General features: G+C 39.6%; 1 protein-coding gene across 5 annotated transcripts in view; it reads right to left on the bottom strand.

The window, feature by feature from the left end:
- Positions 1–3,843: 3,843 nt before the first annotated feature.
- The window catches only part of SYNRG (synergin gamma), a 66,744-nt gene continuing 45,863 nt past the window's right edge, over positions 3,844–24,724 (bottom strand). The window contains exons 16-23 of one of the 5 annotated variants that reach the window (XM_074975042.1): positions 17,242–17,835; positions 16,675–16,838; positions 15,025–15,078; positions 14,161–14,257; positions 13,720–13,868; positions 9,852–9,962; positions 9,328–9,363; positions 3,844–8,010 (exon numbers count right to left, since the gene is read on the bottom strand). In XM_074975042.1, the coding sequence (XP_074831143.1) occupies positions 7,879–8,010; positions 9,328–9,363; positions 9,852–9,962; positions 13,720–13,868; positions 14,161–14,257; positions 15,025–15,078; positions 16,675–16,838; positions 17,242–17,835 (1,337 nt within the window). In that variant the 3' untranslated portion in view covers positions 3,844–7,878. The remainder of the gene's footprint in view (positions 8,011–9,327; positions 9,364–9,851; positions 9,963–13,719; positions 13,869–14,160; positions 14,258–15,024; positions 15,079–16,674; positions 16,839–17,241; positions 17,836–24,724) is intronic. The other 4 variants (XM_074975044.1, XM_074975046.1, XM_074975043.1 and 1 more) reach the window with 4 other exon arrangements.

Here is a 24,724-nt window from a genome sequence, read left to right on the forward strand (position 1 = left end):
CAAGCACTGAATTTGGCTCATTACTGCATTTTTATCGTCTGGAGTTGTATTTGAATTTCCGAAATGCTCATATTCTGGTTTAAGAAAAGTATTGGAAGTGATCGATGTGTTTGTCATAATGGTTTGTTGCACCAGACAGAGTCTACAACCTAGTGGGCAGGATTCTGGTCTTCCAGGGTAAATCAGAACAACTGAAAACAATGAAGTTGTCCCTTGTGAAAAAACAGCGTTTAAATGGGATCAGAATCAAGTCTCTATAGCCTGAGCTGCACATGCATCAGTGGGAAAACACAATCTAAACGGATTCATGACAGAGGGGTTGGCCTGAATCCAAGAGATACACTTTGATTAACTCAGTACTGGAAATAAGTTTTCAAATGAACTGTGAAGATCTGAATTTCACCACAGTGGGCAGGTACCACTTGCTGAAAATCATCTACTGGGAAAAGAAAATGCTACGTTAGCTTCTAGGGTCAGATTCAGTGTCCAGTGAAGTCAATGGAATGACTCCCATTGAAGCCAGTGGCCAGTGAATTGAGCCCCAAGCCCACTTACTGCGTTTGGTGGGATAATGGTGCAAGGAGATATAAAAGAGAGAACTTGGCTTGCCTCTTGAGGCATAGAAAAGAAGCATCCATGGAAACCACGTCAGCTGTAGGCTCAACAAATACATGGATCTAAGGTTTTGGGCGTAATGAGACCACTTAAAATGAAGTTGTTATAAAATACCTTAATGCTTTCAAGAGCGCAGACATTTAAAGTGTCCCAAATGGTTATTTTTCCTTATATGGGTACACCCAATTCCACTGAAACCCCTTTTTTACATTTATCTCTATTAACTGTGGTAGGTTGAGACAAAACAGCAAGTGAAAACGTGGGGTGTTAACAAAAATGCAACATTGCCTTAGTACACACACATTTATGAAGCCTGGCATTTCGCTAGCCGTCTATCAATGCAAGGATCTCCACGTACTTCAAAAACATGAACAAATTTAGGCTCAATTCCTCAGTGCAGGAGGGAAGTTTCTTTCCCCTTTTTAGAACAACAGAAATGGAGGGCTGGAAGGGACCACAAGAGGTCATCTAGTTCTGCTCCCTGTGCTCTGGTAGGACAAAGTACACCTAGACCAGGGGTGGGCAAACTTTTTGGCCTGAGGGCCACGTTGGGTTTCCGAAATTGTATGGAGGGCCAGTTAGGGGAGGCTGCGCCTTCCCAAACAGCTAGGCGTGGCCCGGCCCCCACCCCCTATCCGACCCCCCCTGCTTCTCGCCCTGACAGCCCCCCGGGACTCCTGCCCCATCCAACCCGCCCTGTTCCCGGTCCCCTGATGCCCCACCCGGGTCCCCTGCCCCATCCACTCCTCCCTGTCCCCTGACTGGCACCGGACCCCCCACCCCTGACTGCCCCATCCAACCCCCCCCTTCCTGACTGCCCCCCTGGGACTCCTGCTCCATCCAACCACCCCTTCTCCCTGACCGCCCCCAGAACCCCTGCCCCTGACTGCCCCCCGCCGCCCCATCCAACCCCCCCTCCTTCCTGACTGCCCCCATTTAACCCCTGTTCCCCGCTCTCTGACCGTCCCGACCCCTATCCATGCCCTCGCCTCAGGACCACCACCCCGAACTCCCCTACCCTCTATCCTACCCCCCCTGCTCCCTGCCCCCTTACCGTGCTGCCTGGAGGCGCTACAGCCGCACCGCCCAGAGCACCAGGATAGGCAGCCATGCCGCCCGGCTGGAGCCAGCCAGGCCACCGCGCAGCACAGAGCACCAGGTCAGGCCGCGGCCCTGCAGCTGCGCTGCCTGGCAAGAGCTCGCAGCCGCGCTGCCCAGAGCATTGCGCAGGTGGCGCAGTGAGCTGAGGCTGCGGGGGAAGGGGACCAGCAAGGGAGGGGCCGGGGGCTAGCCTCCCGGGCCAAGAGCTCAGGGGCCGGGCAGGAGGGGCCCACTGGCCGGATGTGTCCCATGGGCCGTAGTTTTCCCACCACTGACCTAGACCATTCCTGACAGGTATTTGACTAACCAGTTCTTAAAAACCTCCAATGACCGGGATTTGACAACATCCTTTGGAAATCTATCCCAGAGCTTACATACCCTTACAGTTAGAAAGGTTTTCCTAATGTCTAACCTAAATCCCCACTTGCTGTGGGTAAAGTCAATTTCTTCTTGTCCTACCTTCAGTGGACATGGAGAACAATTGATCACTGTCCTCTTTAAAACAGCCCTTAGCATATTTGAAGACTCATCAGGTCTTCCCACCCCAACTTTTTCTTTTATCAAGACAAACACAGCCAGTTTTGTTTACCCCTTCCCGATAGGGCAGGTTTGATCAACTTTTTACAATTTTTTGTTGCTCTCCTCTGGACTCACTCCAGTTTGTTCACATCTTTCTTAAATTGTGGTGCCTTGCAGACGAGTTAACTAAAGCACGGGGCACAAAATCCTTGCCCCACTGAAGTCAGTGGGAGTTTTGCTATTAACGTCAATGAAGTCAGGATTTCATTCAGAGAGATGCTAAGTGATTTGGCCAAGGACACACAAAATGACTGTGGCAGACCGAGGACAAGAACCCAAATCCTCCAACTCCCTGTCCTGTGCTTCTTCCAGAAGATTAACACAAAAACCCTCCCTATGGACTAAGACTCCTCAAAACAGCCATCTATAAACTACCAGCAAAGTTAAAGGTAGAGCTGTAGATTTATTAACTCCAGTATTGCCACCAGTTGATGAATCTGAAATATCTTGAAACATCTCTCTGGTGGAGTTGTTGAAAAGCGAATTCTTCCATACAGATCACGCTTTTGCTAACAGGAAGTTCTCATCTCTATATATTTAAATAGCTCTCTACACCCACTGCAGGCCATTTTCAAGGGATCACACTCTCCAGGTTGCTAGGTGAGGCATCTCAAACATGTGTTAATCATGGAGTACGGTGTGCAAATACAGGAGTGCTTTATTATGAGGCTGGTCTCGTTTCTACCCAGAGACTTGATATTAATTTTCCAATAATTCAGCGTAGAAGAGAGTCAAAGCCAAAACATTATGCAGTTCAAGCAATTCTGTTTTTTCTCAAGTTACTTTCACAGCATAATCAGGAGGCCTGCCCCAGTTGTTATGCTAAAAGGCACAGCATAAACGTATTCATGTTAAAATTCACTGAGTTGCTCCTAATTTTGTACTATCAAACCAATGTCAAGGCTTATAGACTAAGCAGTCTTGAGACCTTATGACAGCACAATCATTTTTCTTCCAGGCTGCATTTTTATCATAGGACCTATGGGTACAAGTGCCTTATCGGTAACCGTGCTTTGGGCGTTATGGATATAGCTTAGAAATAATGGCATCTTTGGCCACTAGGCCAAAAAAAAAATCACTCCAGTCTAGTGTAGACCTATGGGGTGCATTGTTATCAACTGACCCGGGAAAGCACTTAAGCATATGTTTAACTATATATGTGCTTTGCCGAGTCAGAGCCAGACACAGGTACTTCTTAATGCTACCACCAAGCTCAACATGTCAGCTCTCAAAGTATTTGTTTCATCTGTATTTAAACAAGAACAGAGTTCAAAATGTAGTATCTGCACAACACTTAAAATAAAGATCAATGCAGTTCCCAAGTATGTTTTGCTGGTGGGAAGCTTCTCAGATCCCCCACCAAAGTGGGAAAGAGTCCACCTCATTCCTGTATTTGAGTGGAAAAGTCCCATCAGAACCCACCTAAACACATAGCCAGGCGCTCTCTCAGAGTATGAAGGGTGAGATGTCAATGTGAATCAGTAACACACTGCAACACTCTACTGGCTGCTTCCTGCAACAATTCACCGTACAGATTTGTCATAAATAGAGTTCTTTATTGAGATCAACATTTCATCGAGATTCAAAGCATTTATAAACTGTTGCAAGAATATGTGAAGTAAATCATATTAAAATGTAAAGTAATAAAAACTATTCTTACCAGGTTTAAAATACCGGCAACTACTCCAGCACATCACAAATTAAAACAAGAGGATCCACTACTATACTAATCACAAAGCCATCTACACAAGAGAAATGTATATTCACCCAGATGCAGGAAGAAATATAACTATTACATTTATATTTTAACATTGAGAATCAGAATTAAATGAAGGCCCAGAGAGCAAAAGATCTTTAAGGAAAAGTAGTCGTACAATAGCAGCTTTTATTGAAACGGCATCCTTTCTGTTCCAGGTCTCATTAATTTAACATGTAACTAATTAGGAAAGAATATATTTCTTGGGTTTTCACAAGCTTCCTTTTCTTAGGCCGTACGTCATCGTAACTTCACATTTACTACATGGTTTTCCAAGAAAGTGCTACTTAATTTAGTTTCAAAATAAACTTAAGTAGAAACAAACTGCTGCTGGGGCTGAAAATTCACTGGAATGTTCAAGTGCAGATTGTAATAATTCACATGTAACAAATAAAAAAAACTTTATAACAAAAAGAGGTCAGAAAGCTTGCTGGGGTATTTAAAAATTCACATGACAACCAGTTTATCAAGAGAGATCTTGGTACAGTTTGATTTATCCCTAATGCCTATAAGTACTGGAAGGAAAGATGACTTTAGTATATTTCCACTGAGAAAATTAGTCAAACTGCACCATTAGGAACCTATGGAGCACAGTATAGAAAAAAAATTTAAATTAACCAAGAAAATAACCTGTTAAAAATCAAGACTCACACAAAACACAAATAAAAATAATTTTCCTTAGGCAATCCCAAGGCAAATCCAGAGAACATGTACATTAAAAATATTCACTTTCACAAATTTTGATAATGAAACAGAAGACATCCAAAAAGAAATTCATTTACAGTTCTAAAACACCACAGGCCAAGACTAAAAGTCTCAGTGTGTGCGTTAACCTACACTCAAGGAAAGCAAGGGAAAATGGTCCGATACAATCCAGTGTAGAAAATGTTGTAACCTTGGATACAGTTTCCAAGGACACTGGGCCCTTGGCTAACAGTATAATAGCTCAGAAGCTGAATGCAACACTGAGTCATTTTAATGACTAGGATATGTAAGTGGAATGATCCTTCTTGTGTAATGCCCTTATCAGTGGTATCTAAATGTAAAACATTCACGTCATGAGAACCCTTTGAAGGTGTTTAGAAATATGCATTTTGCTCGACATGATCACTTTAGTATTGCCTGCCTCTTTCCCATTCTGTACAGAGCAGGGGACTAGTAACGCCATACTCCGATAAGCTCTACTGTAATTATACTCGTAAATGCCCTTTCCCTCTATTTACGTGCCAAAGACATGCTGGATACTTCTAACAGAGACAATGTATTTGCTTAACAAGCGGGTACATTAAAAAAAAGAATGTAATTAGAATAGACTTTTGCCACAGTGCAATGAACTGTACTGTATTTGGAATACAAATTTGCGGTAGAGTTTCCACACTGTAGCTACTTTAGCTTGGGCCATGCTCTTAAAACTCATAGGAGGGTTGAAAAAAGAAGAAGAGCCATGGAGAAAGCCTACGCTAATTAAAGGCTTCCCTTGTCCCAATACAGTATTTATACAAGCTATTGCCTTGATTCAGCAGAGTATTTAAGCATGCGAATAGTGCCATTGTTTTCAGAGGTACAAATCAGGTGTTTGCTTAAGTCCTTTGCTGAATCAGGGCCTAAGGGTCCGATCCTGCTAACTTACTACTGTAAGTCCTATAGTAGTCAGTGGCACTACTTGCATTAGTAAGCACAAGGCATGATGAGGACTATATAGCAGCATATGGCATGGCAAGAAGCATATGGTGAAGGTGACGTAAGTAGTATTTGCCGAGGGGGACAATTATCTTGTCAAAGAGCTGTTCTGAGGTCTATTGCACTTATAGAACACGACTAGTTAGTAAAATAGTGGCCATTCAATCAGAAATCAGGTTGCTTTGATAAACATTGTGCAGCAGAAGGTGGGTGCTGACTGTTACGTTATTGAAAAGCTGCCACTTGATTAACTTGGGTCTGAGACCAGAAGGCGCAGTATGTTACCATTAGATGAATAAGCAGGTTTCTGAGACTAGGAAGATCTATTTTAAATTTACTTTATGTAAATAAGGGTCATTCACTTAGCAGTCTTATTAGCCAAGATCTCTTTCATTTGGTATATATTAATCTGTGACTAGAACTAACCTTTTAGACAAACCATCACCTATGCAATTTTGTTCACAGGAAATCAAAACCACAGGTCAGCAGTAGCTATTTACTTAGAACAGAGACAAAGCTTGGTTTGAGCAGCTGATGACATCTTGGAAAGAAGGAAGCTTCTCTCAAGGTCTGTTTGAGAAACTACAATAAATCAATGAACAATGAAATCATCAGTTGTACCGAGGAAACAAACAGCAACTCTTGCTTTCCTCACTGAGAGTCAAAACTAAGAGGCCATATAGTGGTAAGGCCCTTTTGAAATAAAAGCACATTTCCTTTGGATTAAAAATTCTGTAAAGCAATTAGTAATTCAGAAGTTCAAGAACCGTTATGTTCTTTCTGAACTGGGAAGCTGTCTTCACAGCAAACTTATTTTATTTTTGTATTCGGCACTGTCATCTTGATGTTGTCTCTAAGGAAAGAGCCCTATACGTCTAGATTTGTGAGTAACATTTTCTGATAGCCTGATACATTAATATCTTACTGTCCAGACAGCAGCACCGGCCAAAAAGCCCCCCATGTATTTCGCATTTGTGCAGTCTGCTGGGAAATCTCAAATTCCAGTGTGAAAAAGCTAATATCTGAACTGCGAACTCAAAGCCAACCAGTGCAATCAGTTCTGAGAGTCTGGTAAAGAGCCTTGACAGACAATATTAAATTGCATGAGATATGCAGAGGAGTCCCATCAAGAAAAGCATATTCATACACCACAAATATGTAGTCAAATATACAGGAGGGGCATTTGATATTAGTGGGGTATGATTTTCAACATGATGTGCAGCAATTTAGTTATATGATTACATAACAAAGGACAGAGGGCTAAATGCATAATACATCATTTTGAAAGTATATCCCCTTATGTTTGCAGTTATAGGACAAATCCAATAGAGGGGTAAAAAGGTTTGTCTACTACTTACAGCCACGTAGAAGAGACTGCAAGTTTTAAAATCCAGCTGCCTGTCCTGAAGCCTAAAGATATGGTATGGAAAATTTAGATACACAATGATTTTTATCCCAATATTAACCCGCTAAATGTAGGAATAAAATGTATTCTGTAATACAGAACAATAATTCTATAAACAAACAATGGCTCATTGCAGCCTAACAATCCAATTCCTTCTAGGTCAATAACTTATTTCTCCTTGAATGTTACTGTCACTTCTTGTGCATTTTAATAGCATAGGAGCAAATATCTAAGAAAAACCACCACTCTCGGTTCATATATTTAAGTTAGAGGAAAGAATAGTTAGCAAATACACATTTCATACATTTGGTTAAGGGGCCATTTCAGTTTAAACACACACAGCCTAGTATTTCATCTCTTTCTTGAAACGGTAAGACCTATTCCACCTCATGAGTCAATTTACCTTGATCACCACAGTGAGTTGCTACATCTCAAAAAGTGCTAACCAATTTCAGCTTGAGAGAGAGGTTGAAATGCCATGTTTTATGCCACAGTACAAAATTCTCTGATTATTTCTGAAAACCTCAATGATGGCTTGAACCTTCCAGTGAAATTCTTCATGGGGAACTCGTATGGGAGAGTGGCTTTGACCCACTGCAGTACAGAAGAAATGCAGAAATGAACATTTCAGTACTCTAACCACTGCTCAAAAAAGCCTTCAGTGTTTATTCCCCTACATCACCACCATAAAGACCATGTCTTGTCATTGACTGACGTGATCCCTCCTTCAGCGTACGTTCTTTCAAAGCAGGTCTGGCAAAATGAGGCCTGGAGGTTTCGGCTCCACACAATTGATCCAGAAGTTTGCACAGCTTGCATGGTACTGGTGCCCTCCATAAGCCAGTTTGAAATTATCCGTTTCTGAATTAAAAGCCTAGAATAACAAAAATTGAAACAAGTGTGACAGTCCCATCTGCTCAGGGATGTAAGAGCTAAAGAGGAGATCAGATATCTGCGGATGTGTTTACACTAAGAAGGCACAGTAGCATCAGACCTCGACCCTCTCACTCTGTAGACACCATCCTCAACTGCAGAAATGGGCCAAATGGCAAGCAAAATTTCATTGTAGTCTGCAAAAATTTCTGAAGGCAGACCACATCCGCAACTGCAACGGCTGAAGTTGTAAGCTTCAGTCACTACACCAGGTTTTAGTAGTGGACATGGTTTGATTAGTATTACATTTGACCTCATACCTGGGAGCTGATCCAACTTGCTGCATGCATCTTTCACTAATTATCTTCTATAGGCAGGAAATGGTACACTGTACTGTACCTCAGAGATAACTTGTTAGGCCAGCCCATAACTATAGACTTCAAATTATTTCATTCACTGGGACAAATTACTCCGTGATTTAAGAGGTTGCAACTCCTCTGATACCAAAGTTGCGCCTGCTTACTGCAGGGCTTAGTTTGGTCTAGTGTCTTCTGTTAGGTGCAGCTACTTTATAAGAAACCTTTTTGAATAAAGAGTGAAAAATCTATGAACAAGATGAAGAATATCTGAAGGGGGTTGATGTAGTTGTTGCTAGTAGGAGATAGTGCTTAGATGTCTGAGTAAACAACCACAAAAAAAGCAGTTACAGGGCTTATTTTACATAAGCTCTTTTGGTGAAAAGATTAAATTTTTTTCTCGTTCCACAACAGAACAGCTAGCAGCTTTTCATTGTAATTCCCTATTGCAAGGCTCTCTCGAAGAGCTTAGAGTTACCTTCCGGAATACTGCTGAAAATTTGTTTAAAAAAAAGGAACCTGCAAAATATTTTTACTCTGGATTTCTAAAACCACGATAACCTTTGTGTTATCCCAAAGCAATAGCTGGAGCATCGCTTTGTAAGACAAAAAGTCAAAGCTTATCTCACATGAAAGCTACAGTTCTCCTTCCACAACAAGAAACCGGGAAGCTGTAGTTGTTCAGAAACTCATCACAGTGAATTATCTACCACACAACAAAAGTAGTACAAAAACCAGGAAGTTATTCACAATATACTGGCATGCAGACAAGACAAGGGGGAGGACTCGAGCATGTGTTAGTTGATCAAATTGGATGTTACAGTCACAGAAATGACTATAAGAAAAGGGTTCATGATTGGTACAATTGAGAATGACAGCGGAAGGCTGGTCACCAGTCTTGCCTTCCACGCTCATAATTAAGAGGATGAATCTATAAAGAGTATCATTTTACTCATTCGTACTTTCCTAGGATGCTCTTCCACAGGTTTCTCTTCTTTCTGAAATAATGTTGAAACCAAAAGATCAACAAAACTCCTGATGTATGTGAATTGGTCAGCTATTCACTGCTGTCTCTATTCTGGGGTCCCTCCTCCCCACATTGAAGGCAATGACCCCCTCCTGGCTTCATAGGCACAGGTACATTTTATATGGAAAATTCATTACAAGCTTTTTTTTTTTTAAATAATCTCAGCTTCCAAGTCTGTTCCCCATGCTGCCCTTTATAAATGAATTTACCGCCTCAGCCTTTATACACAACTGCCACCAGTCACATCTCTCCCATGCCTGTTGAGCGTTGGTGAGGGGAGTTAATCTTCCAGAGGATGTGGTAGCAACAATGTTTGAGCCTGCCTACCATATGGATTCCACCTTTGCTACCATCGGTGGTAAAATACCGCGAGGAAGTTTGTGAGCATAGACTAGGCACAGATAGAGAATTAAAGTAGTAAATGCAAAATGGGTTTGGCATAAAGGCGCCTCCACTTACTTTACTTCTAGAATCTACATTCAAGAGGCACACCCCACATGCGAGATCTTGGGCATTTTTAATCCCAGGACGCAGCATACAAGAAGAGAAATCCAACGAGTTTTCATCTGGCTACAGAAATAACGAGACAGTTGGATTTAGGCAATTTCAGTCACTGGAAAAAAAAATTCACACGCATTATGACAAATTACCGGTGCGGCTGCTGTGGAGGGGCACGAAGGCAAACAAAGTCACAGGGCAAAGATAACATACTACACATGCCCATAAACTGATGCCCACTTTAATCAAAGCTATTAGCATATTTTCAAGCATACTATGTAATCTCCATGGACATTAATTTACCAGATTCAAGCACTTGTAAAAGGATTAGATAACAGAGGAGAGAATATTTGAATTCTATGTATATACACAGGTAGGCAACATATTATTTGCAGTTATAAAGATACCATGGGATAAATTACCATTGTGGCTAGTGCAGCTTCCAGATTGGTAACTAGGGTTAACCATATCAATGTTGATCACTCACAATTTTGCACTAATGTCTAACCATAGAAGGGCAGTTAGTAGTCAAGGATTTTCCTGCATCTGGAATGAGGGCATATCAGTACACAACTGAGTATTAATGGCTGGCCAAACCAGGCAACAATTAAGAGGGCTAATTGTTTTATTTTGTACATTAGTTTATGTTATGAAAAGGAGTGGGAGGACAATTGTGTGTTTAAGCAGAAGAGAGATCTCAGTATGTAGTATAGCTTTCCTGATGCACCGTTTTACATTTAGGTGACAAGAGAAATGGTCAATGTAATTTTGCATTTGGGTGGTGTATAAACACTGAAGCTCGTTTGCAAGATTGTTGTTACGTGTAATGTTTAAACAATCAAAAGCAATGCATAGCAATACAAATGCAAGAGGCTTTTAAAAATTCTGGGTGATCCTAAAACAGATGCATACTTGTAATCCATACTCTAGGTATTCTAATCACAATCCCATAGCTGAACAATTTAAGAAATAATTGGAATCCTGAAAAAAACCTTTAATCTTTGAGTAGATCAATCAAATTAATAAAGGCACTAATATTTGTTTATCAAATGCACGAGTGAAGCAAATGAGAAGGTCATACAGTAATTTGCAATGAAAAACCACAAGGCTATGCATAAAATTACCTTGTAATGAAATTAATCCTTTAAATGATAAAATTAACCTTTTCAAGCACACGCCTGTGAGCTAGAGGACTCATACGTACATAACTGGCACTTCTGCTCCATTTAGAATCCATGATTGTAATTTTACAGGAAGGTATGTGCCATACATTAAGTACCAAGCAGACCCATTATCTGCTTTTTAAAACAAAACCAAAGCCAGTCATTTGCTATTGGTTTAAAACTTAAAAAATATGAGTGTAGATGTTGTGGAGACATGCTGCAATACTCTGATCCTCCCAAGTCGAAAACCTTATTTGGCTATGCTAGTAAATGAGTGGTTAAGGACCAATATATGGGTTGGGAATTGTATACTGAAGTCAGATGTTTAAAACAAACAAAAAACCTCCTTGATTGTAACTCAGGATGAAATTTCACAATTGTCACTAGGGAGTTAGGTTGGTGGGTCAGGGAGGGAAGGATGGAAGAAAGGAGAGAGAAAAAATGTGAATAATTTATTCTAGCCCTCCCTCAACCCCAACAGAAACACCACACAATTGCCTAAGCCTCATAGACCAGATTTTCTTCAGGTCCTGGCTTCAATTTTCTGATGTAAACTGCCTCTCTTTGTAGTAAGATCCACCCTGAGCGAAATGTGCCATTTCACAAACCTAGTAAACACGTTTTGCCTTGCCCACCAGAGGCAAGAATTTTTCCCCACATGTGCTCTGCTCACCAATGATAGTGTTTTGCCACATGAGGGCAAAGTTGTGGCAAAACTGAATGTTGAAACAGAAACATGAGAGCTACCGACAGGATCATGTGCACAGGGATGCACCACACCAGCCAAAGATTCTCAACAATTTAGGAGTGATGGTTTCTTTTTACATCATGATCAGATAGCAAGGCAGCGACAAAGTTCTATACATCTTTGTTGCCTTTAACTGGGGAAAAAGGCTTACCTACCAAACAATTACTGATTGAATACTGGACATCCTAGCTTAAGGCCAGACTGTGACACTCTCACTCACACTGAAGAGTCGCTTACTCCATGAGTAGTCCCGCTGACGTCAATAGGACTACTAATGGAATAAGGTTCTACAGCGTGAAAGAAAGGGAATCACAATCTGGCCACTAATTACAAAATACTCTGAAGTACTTACTAATATATCAATACTTTATACATCCAATTTAAATATGAAAGAATCCTGCATGAATGTTAAGAAATCTTTTACATTCGAAACAGCATTTTTGATGACAACTATCTACCTTGAGAGAATGCTCATCACAGTAGTACCTAGGTGTCCACTGATAGCTCAACCTGTCCTAAAACTGAGCAAAAATAGTTTGACGTTATCAATTGTTGCATTAGATAAAGCCAGTCAGAATCTGACAAGGTTTTATTAAGATCTGTTTGCCACCAATATGTGGTACGGATGAGGTGGGAGAGAGGAGATGCCCATCATTTGTTGTCTCCATTTTTCAGGGACTGTAAAAAGTTTATTTCAAGTGGAAAACCAGCATACCAGATCTCACCTTGCAACTACTTCTCGATAAATGTGACAGTAGGATTTTTAATATGCATGATTACTCTGCATGCAGGGATCTGTGAATTAAGGATTCAGTGATAGGAGAGAGTATTGTGGAAATGATGCATTTATTAATCCTGGACATGATGCACTGGTCTTAATCTAAGGATTAAAGGCTCTTTCACTATGCACTGAGTTCAAAGCAACCATTACAGTGGATCATGTCAATGTCCCCCAAATTAATGATTCCCCCAAAATGTGCTGAACCATTATTGTGGTTAACTGCCTGCCAAAAAAATCCATTATATACCTGTACCCATCTCTATTCTACACGCACAGTATTTAATTGCAACCAAAGATGATGGTTAAAAATGGAAAAAGCTTAATGGAAAGTTAGAATTTTCTTGCCTTCTATTTTTAAATGTTCATCTCTCTCCCCGTCCCCCCCATCAAGGAAGGATACTCCTTGATCCTGAGCCCCAAGTAGCTCTTTCTTCACCCCATTACCTCTAAATTCCCTGCAAGCATGGATGCCCCTCTTCTCAGTCACTAGCCATCTAAAAGCTACACAGAACCATTCTTCATATGTCATCAACAGCGCTCTCCCAACTGGCTACCCAGGAAGCTGTGAGAGAAGAGAAGCACTTCCTCTTCCATCCCAGAGCTAGCGAGTTGCATCTGGCTATGGCAGTTCCAGCCAGAGGAGGGAAAGAGCTCAAAACAAGCATTATTATTTAGTCTGCAGCAGTGCCCAAAATGGGCTAGGCACTTCCCAAAACCAGAGTAAGACATGCAATCCTTACTTGGAAGATCTTGCAGTCTAGTCAGTCTCCTGCAGAGCAAAGCAGAGCACTAGAACTCGGGAAGCTCACTGCTGGAGTGTCATGAAGGCACTTATTTTTCCTTTCTAGATTCATGTTTGTCTAATTTAAATTACATGATGAGCGGATATACTATCGAAATCATTAGAAAATGAGACAACCCCACCACCTTGCACCCACACAGTATTTTTCACCTGACGAGCTCAAACCAATTCACAAAGTTGCCTATTACCCTCATTTTACAAATGGAGAAAATAAGGAACAGGGAGTTTAAGTGACTCCTCAAGGTGTCATAATACATAACCATATGTAATGCTCCATCCATGTATTTAAACACGAGGGTTCCTGTAACAAAGAGGCAGCTTAATTATGGCCTTACCGTTAAAGCAGCAAGTGACATGAAGCTTATCAGGTTGTTCCATACTTTATCAATGTCCTTTAGCAGCTGTTGGAGTTTCTCACTACACACAGCGGTGGCCTTGATACCCAGTTCAACTCGTTTTGTTACTCTATAGACCTCAACAACCCCTGTCAAAATTAGAGTGGAGAATTATAGGCAAGTTGCTAACTCCCAAGCAGAGCACACCAGAAATTCCCAAAACTGAGACTCAGAAAGAGCACCTAATAGACATTGAGAAACATTGTGACCACCTTAATCTGTTTCAAAATTATTGTGCTATATTCATTTGGCTAAAGAGTCACTCATCATTCCAGTTTGGAAATTCATTAAGCTAAGGACACCATTTGGAAACAATTAATAACATCCTCTTATTTTAAATGGGGGCACACTTAATGTAAGACATAAGAAAATGAAACATACCTAATAAATATTCCATGCCTTGTGCCGACTGGATGACTTCAGTGCAAACAGATGAACTACTGATTCCATTTAGGGTATCATTTGCCTTCTTAATGACCTAGCAGAAAGGATGCTGGTTACACCACCAGTTTATTTACCTTGAAGTAACTTTTACAAACAAAATTACAAAAAAGAGAAACTGCTGTACTAAAGAGAGATTAATGCAATTAGCAGGAGAGTTGGTATAGTCCATCACATGGGTTTAATTTGTTCTTGCTTATAACTATATACAGACCAGGGTAGAGGAACGGCCATGTTTAGAAATCAACTCATCTTCATTCAACTGTCCTTTTTGCTGATGGAAATGTAAGCATGTGTTCAGGAATTTTGTTTAAAAGTGATGTTTGGCAATGTTTACTATCCATTAATCCAACAAAACAACACTTCAAGGAGGAGAACTATTGTAGCTGCAAACATAAGGGCCTAAGTTACCAAAAGAGACTCATGATCTTGGGTGCCCACCTTGAGACATTTTAGAGGGGCCTGCTTTTCTGAAAGTGCTGAGCCTCCACCCTCTGAAAACCAGGCCCCTGTAAGATGTCACTGAAGCGCCCAAATTAACTAGTCACTTGAAAATTTAGGCAATGGCTAAATTAACTTTAAGTGACGAAGAATAAGATACTAGCTTTATTTGATAAGGTGACCTATCTGGTTAGGTTAATTTATATATACACATACTTAGTTGTTTTCTATTGACACATTAATTTTTAAATCAATTCATACAGGTCCATGCATACCCTGTCCAGATTCTCAGAGTCTGAAACAGTATATCAGGTGGTCTGTACGGAAAAGAGGAGGTAATTTTGGTAGAGGTTACACACTTACTTGTAGGGCACTTTCCAAACATCTCTGCCACTCATATGCATATCTCTCGCTTTCCTATTTGAAAAGAAAAGGATAGTCTGAATTCTGTTCTTAACCTCTTTATAGTTTATTATACTTCAGCTGAATGGGCACAGAAAAGATTCTGTCTCTCCCAGTATGTAATCTATTTGAGAGCAACCATACTTGTGATTTTCCTGTATTAATTTCTCATTTTGGTTCGGTGTTCATACAAAACAGCAGACCGTCACACAAGGTTCTGAAGCATGGATTTGGGAAAAAAATATTTCGCATCTTTTTCCACACAAGTAGGACAACCAATAGAAAGTAAATATTCTCTTTGCATCTTAACTGCAACATTTGATCCACAGGAGCTATAAGACAAATTGAAAATAACGAAAGAAGAAATCGGAATGGCTGAAAGCTCCAACTGCAAGTGCCTACCATAGCTGCATAGGTCACAAGGTTGCATATTTGTTACTGAGGAAGAACTTTTATAGAGTGCTTTACATTTTCAAAGCACTTTACAACCAATTCTTTACATAGGTGAGTGCAATAAGTAAATACAGTATGGACACTAAGAGTAAGTGATTTCCCAAAGCCAGTGGACCCAGGGCCAACATTGGGATTACATTTTAGGAATTACTGGTTTCCAGACACAGACTTAGACCACTTGATCACAGTGACTCAAATGATTTCAAGTGATGTGTCTAAAACACATTACGTTTCTAACTAAAAATAAGGAAGTTGGACATTGTATGTTTGGATTATAGATATTTATGACTGTAGAAATTAAATCTTAAATAGCAGTGTTGTATGAGAAGTTACATAAACTGATTTTCCTCCCAAATAGACCTAGTGGTGCTTAATGTGTCACAGAAGTGATGTGAGTCACCAAAAAGAAGTAGACCAACTGTGGTGCTCTAAATATCTATTTACTGGCAGACTTCATGAAGCCATTCTTTTTACAGAAGATTATTCCTATGCTGTCTTGGAACCCTGCTCAGGGAAAGAGGAGCTGTCCAAATAAATTGGGGAACAAAGGGAATAAAAAAGCTTATGCTCAAATAAATTTGCTAGTCTCTAAGGTGCTACAAGTACTCCTTTTCTTTTTGCGGTTACAGACTAACATGGCTGCTACTCTGAAACCTTTCCAAACATATGCATTTATAGGCTTCACACAGTAAACAACTATATGAAGCATCCCCTACCCCCAATACATCGCAGTTCATCTGGCTAATTATCCTTTAAATTCATTTTACCAATTCCTCACAGTTTAGAACAGCTTTGTTTCTTACACATGTGCATCTATTCAAGTGCAGGGATGTGCCACAGAAGTATAACTAATATACCACCTTGACTTTACCTAGTATTGAGTTTGGGTAGCTGGCATGAATGTTTTAAACAACAATGTACTATTTATTATTCCTAAAGCACCATACATGTGGCATGCAGCTTTATAGACAGCTAGCAAGAAATCTCCTTCTCAAGCATTTTACAGTCCAAGGGCCCAAACCTGCATGGAACTGAGCACCCCTTTCAGGAACATGACCCAAACTGTAAATCTAGCTATAATCTCAAACAGCTGGAATTTGGGATATTTTTAATATTGCATTGGTCCATGCCTAACTTGCTTTCCAGACCATTCCTTACCTCTACCTCCCCAGTGAGATCTTTATATTTGTCTCTGATGACAGGCAAAACAGGCTTCTCACTCAAAGTATTTGAGCGATCTCTAAATGGTTGCTCCAAAGCTGGTGAAGGAGAGGAACGACTTATTTCTCTGTCACCCAGACTCAAGCTCCTTTTGTGAGACCCTATAAGAAATTATATTACAAGCTAATTATTTACAGCATATACCAATAGAAAAGCCCTTAAAATCAGTGTAGTGCTGCACTGACAGCCCAGAAGAATGAAGTTCTCCATTCACTTAACATATAAAACAGCAATGCAAGCTTCCCCATGCAAGGTGATGAGACTACAGTTCCAACCTTCAAGCCCATTCAATGCTTACAATACTTGCAGTATATAAAACAAAAAATAGTTAACTGTAAAAGGGCTTGATCCAAATCCCTCTGAAGTCAATGGAAAGACTCACACTGATTTCAATGGGCTTTGGGCTCTGGCTCCAAAGAGAAATCTCTCATTTAACCATTGATGGAAGTAGCACAATATGCAGATAGGAGCATATATGCTGTGAACCATCTTGAACATGCTCACCTTGAACAGAGAGGTCAAAGGTAGCAAGCTCACTCTTGATCATTTCTTCACTAGATTTCATCTTGCCTTGCGAAGTTGCCACCAAGAAGTCAAATTTGCTGATTTTTGGCTTTTCGCTTTGGAATTCTCCAAAGTCATCCACACATTCTTTTGCCATTTCAGGTAAGATACCGTTGGTAGCTAAGTCAACCTCTGGGCTTGCGTCAACTGTCACTGACTCCTTCGCTTCTGACAAAGGTCTTGAGAACTCTCCAAAGCCTTCAGTCTCATCATCACTTTGACACCTGGGACCAGGATCTTTAAAGCTTGCAAAGGCTGCAAATTTAACATCCTGTAGAACATCCTCAGTAGAAAAGGTTGTCACTTTGGAAACTGTTGTCATGGTAACGTTTTCTGAACTGCCAAACAAAGTCTCCTTCTTCTGAAGAACTGAAGTAGCTGAAGAGGCTCCACTTCCTGAAGAAAGGACAAAGGAAGAGAGCTTCCTGCTCTGATGAATGTCTTCTGTGTCAGACCAGTCATAGCTTGCAAGGCTACTTACTGCGGAGCCACTGTTATAGTTTCCAAAGGGAGCACATTTTAAGTCATCTATATCTGAGAGAGAAACAAGAACACACAATTACAGACTCTCCCAAGGTCAAGTAGAACTCCCTACACTGTACATAAATGATAGCCACTAGCTGTAAATCTTCAAGATCCATAAGAATAGGTGTATTGGGTTTGCACTGGTGTAACAATTAAATCTGAGGTTTAATCTAGACCTAGCACAAAAAATAACCTTAAAATTGCTATGTACAGAACTATACATTATCTCTACTTATATTAAGTGTAAAACCTTGACTTCCTGAACATTAAGTATCAGAGGGGTAGCCATGTTAGTCTGTACCCACAAAAACAATGAGTTGTCCGGTGGCATTTTAAAGACTAACAGATTTATTTGGGCATAAGCTTTCATGGGTAAAAAACCCACTTCTTCAGATGCATGGCTTGCAGATGCATGGCTTCAAGGTGCCACTGGACTCCTCGTTGTTTTCCTGAACATTTTATATTAACTGTACATACCAGTAACAAAGAAACATTATACTCAGTAAAACTAATATTTCCAGATAGTACATACTGTACAAGTGACAATTCATTTTCGTGGTACACTCGTTAGAGAAACGGACGGCAAAATGTAGATGTGAGCAACCCAAATATTTTATCAAATTAGCAAAATTGACTATTAGCCTCACTTTCTCCTCCCACTTCATTGCTCAGAATGTGCCCCAAAGAATAAATAAAAATATTCCTGTATGTTATGAAGATGATGTAGGCATGTAAAAAACCACTAGTTTTGTCCCTTTGAATTATAAATGAGTGAAGTGCTGCACGACTCAGACTGTTGTTCAAGCATACAAGTTTCAGGAAAAATAAGAATGCTGCAAAGATCTTGGTTTTTGCTACGTGTGTTACTGATTTAGACAACTAGATAGAAAACCAACCATATTAAACAAATCTTCAATCAAGCATTTATACTCACCCAGTAGTTATACGGGCCAATATGTCCTGTTGCTGCCATAAAGGGCTGTAAGGAGGCAAGAGGCTCCGTTTGCTTCACTAAGCCCATCAAAGGAAGCTATGCAGTGATTTATTTCTGCCAGGCTCTGTCTGTTACTCATTCAACCTTTTTTGTTTTAAATTTAGATTGAGATTGTTCCGTATGTGGAGGCATAAAAAGCCAAGGGCCATATACTTTTTGTGAAAGCATTTTTAAAAAGTCATGGTTGATGTTTGTTTTCAGGCTTTAACAATTGTCATTTTGGATTAGACACTCAGCGGATGCTCAGTGCCTTGGGTAAAATGGTCTTAAGATAAAGCAAACACAAACACACATTCTCTTAGCATCATTTTAGCAGAGGCTGTTCTGATAAACATTTTGGTTCTGACTGGCTTGTGTGCAGTAACAACAGTTCAGGTTTAATAAAAAGATAGTGTGGAAACAAGTTGACATTCCAGCTGCCCTTTTAATTCAGTCTGACTACGCTAGCCTGAGGATTAAACCCGCTTTTACAAAACATTTCTGCCGTCATTTATTCATTTTACTGGAAGGGGAGAATACACAGGAGCTTCAGGCAGCTTTCCTGACCTGACCTGATCCACACACGATTAATCAAGAAGTCCAACAATTGGAAAAATTGCAGGGAAGTTTAACAGCTGCCAAAACAAAGTGAAGAGCCCCTTTGTGGCATAAAATGTCACAGATTAGATTTTTTCCTAAGAAATTACATTTGGGCTGCTGAAGCTTTTGAGTGACTGATGGTATCGCCATAAGAATAAGTAGAAGAATACATGATGATCATATTATGAAGATCTGCACAGTCTACTGTGGATGACTTCTCATTTTGGCTCAGAAGGAGGAGAAGCATGTGTTGTGGGCAGATCCTAAAAGAACACATCATTGTATTCTTTCCCCTCAATCTGACTCCTGTCTCAAAATCACACCTAGGGCTTGGATTAGAAACCAGAACTCCCAATCCTTTGCCCTAACAAGTAGACCAAGCTTCCACTATAATCTCCCTGGCAAAGGCAGCAAGAAGATATTTTAATTCATTAACAATTAAATCTTTAGATCTTGCAACTGAAGCCACATGCACAGGGGTCTGGCTTGCATAGATTCAGATGTAGGATTGGAATTTAAGAGCTCCGTTCTACAAATGCTTACTCGTTTGAGCAGTCCCATTGACTTCAATGGGATCACGTCAGGTGAGTAAAATTTTAAAGGAAAGGACCCTTAGAAAATATAACAGACCCTGGGTAAAATTATTTTATACCTAATACAGAGCCCAAGCAATTTATTAAAAAGCCAATAAAAATAAAAATATGAATGCAATTCTAAATGCCATAAAGCAAACTAGGTGTTATCATAAATATGGTTTTAACCCCTTTGTAAAATCAATACTGTTTGGGTAGTATGTATATTGCATTGCCACTCAAAAGTCCTCTCCCCCCCCCCACCATGGGAAATGGAGTCACAATCCTTGTGATGGTTGTAACAGGCAGCAGGTTTAAAGCTTGATCCAGGTTCTCATTTAACTCATCTGCTGTGTAAAGTAAAAACAGTTTCATTTCTTTTTTCCTGAAAGGCAGCTGAGCTGCCTTCCACCAGACTAATATACAGAGAAGCAGCTGACATGTGAAAACCACTCAGTGTTGGACTCAAGGGAACTCTTCATGACGTGGGTATTTTTATTACTGGCACAATGATGTTTTATTAGACAACGTGAAGAATCACTCCTGCAGTAGCTTATTTCCTAGAGACCAGAGATAAATTTAATGAAAAAATTAGCTTCAGTAAAAACACTGCAGCTAGAACTCCTGGTAATAAAAGCTTCATTTTACCGTAGTGGCAATTCAACCTGTTTTTTAAACGGTTGAGACCAGCGACAGTATTTTGTCAAATCAAGAAAAAATTCACTTAACGTAGATCTGAACTAATTCTAAGAACTAAGTACTGTCTTCAACAAATACAGCTTTTATTCAAGAAATATCTGTATTCCTCATTCAAGAAACTCATGCAAATGACAGAATTTGAGCCAATAGAAGGGAGTGAAACATCGTTAAAAATGTATTACAGAATGAGCAAAGATTGAATCCATTAAAAAAATTCTTCCATGTGCTTTGCTTTCAAGGTACTGTAATCTTCCTGCCAAGGGAGGATCACAATGTCTGGCAATTGTTACATCAGAAAATATTTAATAATGGATATAAGATGAATAGCAAGTCATAATTTAATCTTTCAAGACTAATTAGCATTTTTGGCAACCTGAATGGCATTTCAGCCTATACTGAGCTAAATTTCATTACCAGTTTTTGAAAAACATATTGTAAAGAGCCCTGTCAAAGTAAGTCAAGCCATGAATAGATCATGCAAGACCATCTTTAATTACTCCTCTCATAAATCTACCCACCAAAAGTATATGCAAGATATTACAGGGTAATAAGGAAGTGTTCCCTGAACAGCAATGCTGATAATTTCTTGGCTTCTTTCTGAAAGGATGAAAAATATATTTTGCTTTTTATATTTATGAGAATATAAAAATCGGAATGATAATTATTCCCATATAGTTAAATATAATCATCACAGCAGGCTCCCGACGTTAGACATTGTATATCTTGCAGTCAGACTAAAATTCAAGTACAGTACAGTATGTATGGATCCCCAAATTACTGAAAGAAACAAGTGTGAAAAGGGAATAAAGGAGAAAGTTTGTAAGATTAAAATAAAACAGGAACATATGGCTTCCATTTAGGTTATATTAGATATGATCAGACTTGAGCACAGATCATATATCTAGCTGTTTTAAACATATGTATATATATTTAAATACCTATTTAAGCATACAGGTGCTCTAGATCATTTTAGACAGTTTTATTCCACTAGAATCCTGTGTTTTTCTGAAAAAATCGTGAAAACAGCTACACAGTCCATTTTCCAAAAATTCTGATGTGCAATATGGATGCATCACTAGTGCTGGCAGTAAAAAGGTAACTGCCTTCATGTTCTCCCTTGGACAAGTGCTGCCAGTTGTGTTAGCTACGTTATCTATGAATTTTGTAACCTATCTAGATAATTTACCACCAAGCCATTTTGGATTGTATGTTTCCAGGAGCAGAAACATACTGCTTTAATGTATTAGTCTTCCAGCCTTTTAACATCACTGTTTCTTTCAATGTAATTTGGACATGCAATGAATCTAGACAGGAGCAGAAAATACAGGTCTTAGTGATCCATACAAATGACATGAACAACAAGCAAAGACTGATATTATTTCCACCTACCTCTCTCTATCAATCTCCACAAGCAACCTAACACAATCATAAGAATACTTATTTGATCAGAGTCAAATTTATTCAAACTTCATGCACCATGAAGCCAGTGATGTAATCAGAATTGCACATTGTGTTGGCACATTAAAAAGAATGTGTAATGAACCAAGAATAGGGAAAAGCTTCTTTGTATTTTCATCACTGAAAACAATGACTTTTGCGGGAGCCTTAGAATCTTAATAGCACAGTTAACCCATACCTTAAGTACAATAGCAAAATGTTTGCAATATTTATCCTTAATTTATTTCCCCCCCTCTTTACAGCATTTTCCATTTTAAAACTATCAAAATCATGTTCTCTAACAGTACGACCTGCCTGGCAACTGCTTGGAAATAGCCACAGCAAGACTCACCAGCATCACTGCTGTTGATGAGAATTAGAATACCACCTGTCAGGGAGCATATAGAAATATTGTCAGAGGATGAAATATAGTTATCCAACTGTTTCCTGGTGTTACCTATTACACATGTAAACTTGACATCCCTCATCTGAGCTGACTACAATAATCTACTTCAACCATCATGGATCAAATTACGTCTGTACACTGTCTGGAAGAAAATTTACAGTCTTGAGTTTTCTGTGTCAATGGTTTAATGGTTTATGAGAAAACCATTCAATAGTAACAGCGACAATGATACTAATATTTAAAGGAAAATATTAATGTTGACTCAGGAGGTGATGAGAGGATATATATTTTTAAATTCATTTGGATATGTACAGGTGGAGCCTCTCACCTCTAGACTGCAGGTTTGAATTCAAGCCTGGCGATTGAAAATTGTTATGTCACTTGAGTGCTGTTAGGTGATCTCTATAAAAGTGACCTAGTTGTCAGTTCTCTTCCTAGCAGAGAGAGGCCCATGTCACAAAAACACCACAACTGACATTAATTGGCAATTTTGTTGGCAGTCTCTGCAAAGAGCTCAAATGGGCTGAATGTGCCATAGACACAGCTTCACTTTTACCCTTCAGGTGATCCCTCCAGGCCAGGGCACAGTACAGAGGCTCGTGCTACTGTGCCTATTGGTGACTGGAGGAATTAAAAAGAAAAGGAGTACTTGTGGCACCTTAGAGACTAACAAATTTATTTGAGCATAAGCTTTCGTGAGCTACAGCTCACTTCATCGGATGCATCTGGAGGAATTAAGGGACAGATTCTCAACTGGTGAAAAATAATATAATCCCAGTGATTACAATGGAGCTATTCAATTTACTCTAGTTCATGCAGGTCTCAGAGCCATTAATCTGGCCACTACCGAAGGCACCAAATTCACTGCTGATATATTTAAATGAAAGAAAGAAAAAGTGTTCCCATGCGGTGGAATTAGGGAATCTTACTAAATATTTTTTTAGTTAAACAATGGTTTGAGCAGAATAAAAGCCCTTTAGAGCTTGTATTAGCAGAAACAGATTGGTTTAAGCCTGTAGAATCCTAGAGCTCCAGATATTTTGGAGGATTGCTATGTACTTCTAAGCGCTATTGCTCGACTTGGAAAACTAAACCACACAAATTTATACTTTTAACTGTTAGATTCCTTAATGAGGCAGACGTAAAAGCTTTTAAGCACTTGTATTCATAGAAGCATTACACTGAGTGAGATCTTGCAATTAAACTTCTACACATCAACCAGGGACGAAAAACTACTGACATATGGATCATGACCAGAGATAAAATTTCAACATAAAACTAAATCTAGCAAGCATTTTAATAGTCATTCACTCCCCATTCCTCCTAACTCACGTATGGTTATCTGATCAACAAAGATACAATTTTAAAGGAACTCTACCATCTAATGTCTCTCAGTGTTGACACTTCTAGACACTGGTCCAAAAAAAAGTTTGAGGGCAAGACCTAATGAACAAGCTTTCTAAAATGGGAACAATTTTCCCTTTAAAATTTCTCAAGATTTGTATGAAGAGGAACAAAATGTTTCTACTGACTTTTTGCCAGCTTTAGGTCTTGTGGCCAAAAAGTCCAAATTAAAATAAAAATTTGGCACCCACTTAGCCCTCAATCTTTATTACTGCTTCCTCATTTAAAAAAATTGATTTTACAAGCAAAGTTGTAAAGAGAAGCTACTATTTATGCAGCAAGCTTAGTATCATCACTTTTATACCTCATACTTGAGATTATCAGTAATAGAAGTGTTAGTGATCCCAATATTTAGGAGATCCCAAAGGAACAATGGGCTCTGAAATGGTAATTACCACAAATCTATTTTTAACTTTGAGTAATCTGGGATATAAAAATTATACTAAAAGTTACAAATCAGAAACGAGACTAGCACCTTTCACTTCTAGGTCACCAGTGCAAATTCATTCCAGGTTAGCAGTGACCAAAAGTAGTTGGCATCGGAAGACTGTTTGGTGGCCTATGATACCTGAATTGTGCTTATTTGTCTTTTCAGTTTCCAAGGGACTTAAGTTCACATCATAAAACCCTTCACCACCCAATTGGCACCCTTGTTGGTAACAGCAGAGAAACTAAGATATGAGTCGATATTGAGACACAGGTCCCCTGTTAATCTACAGAATAACTATAGCATGGGAAAAAACTATATCAGTCGTCAGTGTTGTCAAGCCACCAACATTCCCCAACATTAGAATTCACAAACCTGCC

This window comes from Natator depressus, chromosome 17, assembly GCF_965152275.1.
Source record: "Natator depressus isolate rNatDep1 chromosome 17, rNatDep2.hap1, whole genome shotgun sequence".
Taxonomy (NCBI): Eukaryota; Metazoa; Chordata; order Testudines; family Cheloniidae; genus Natator; species Natator depressus.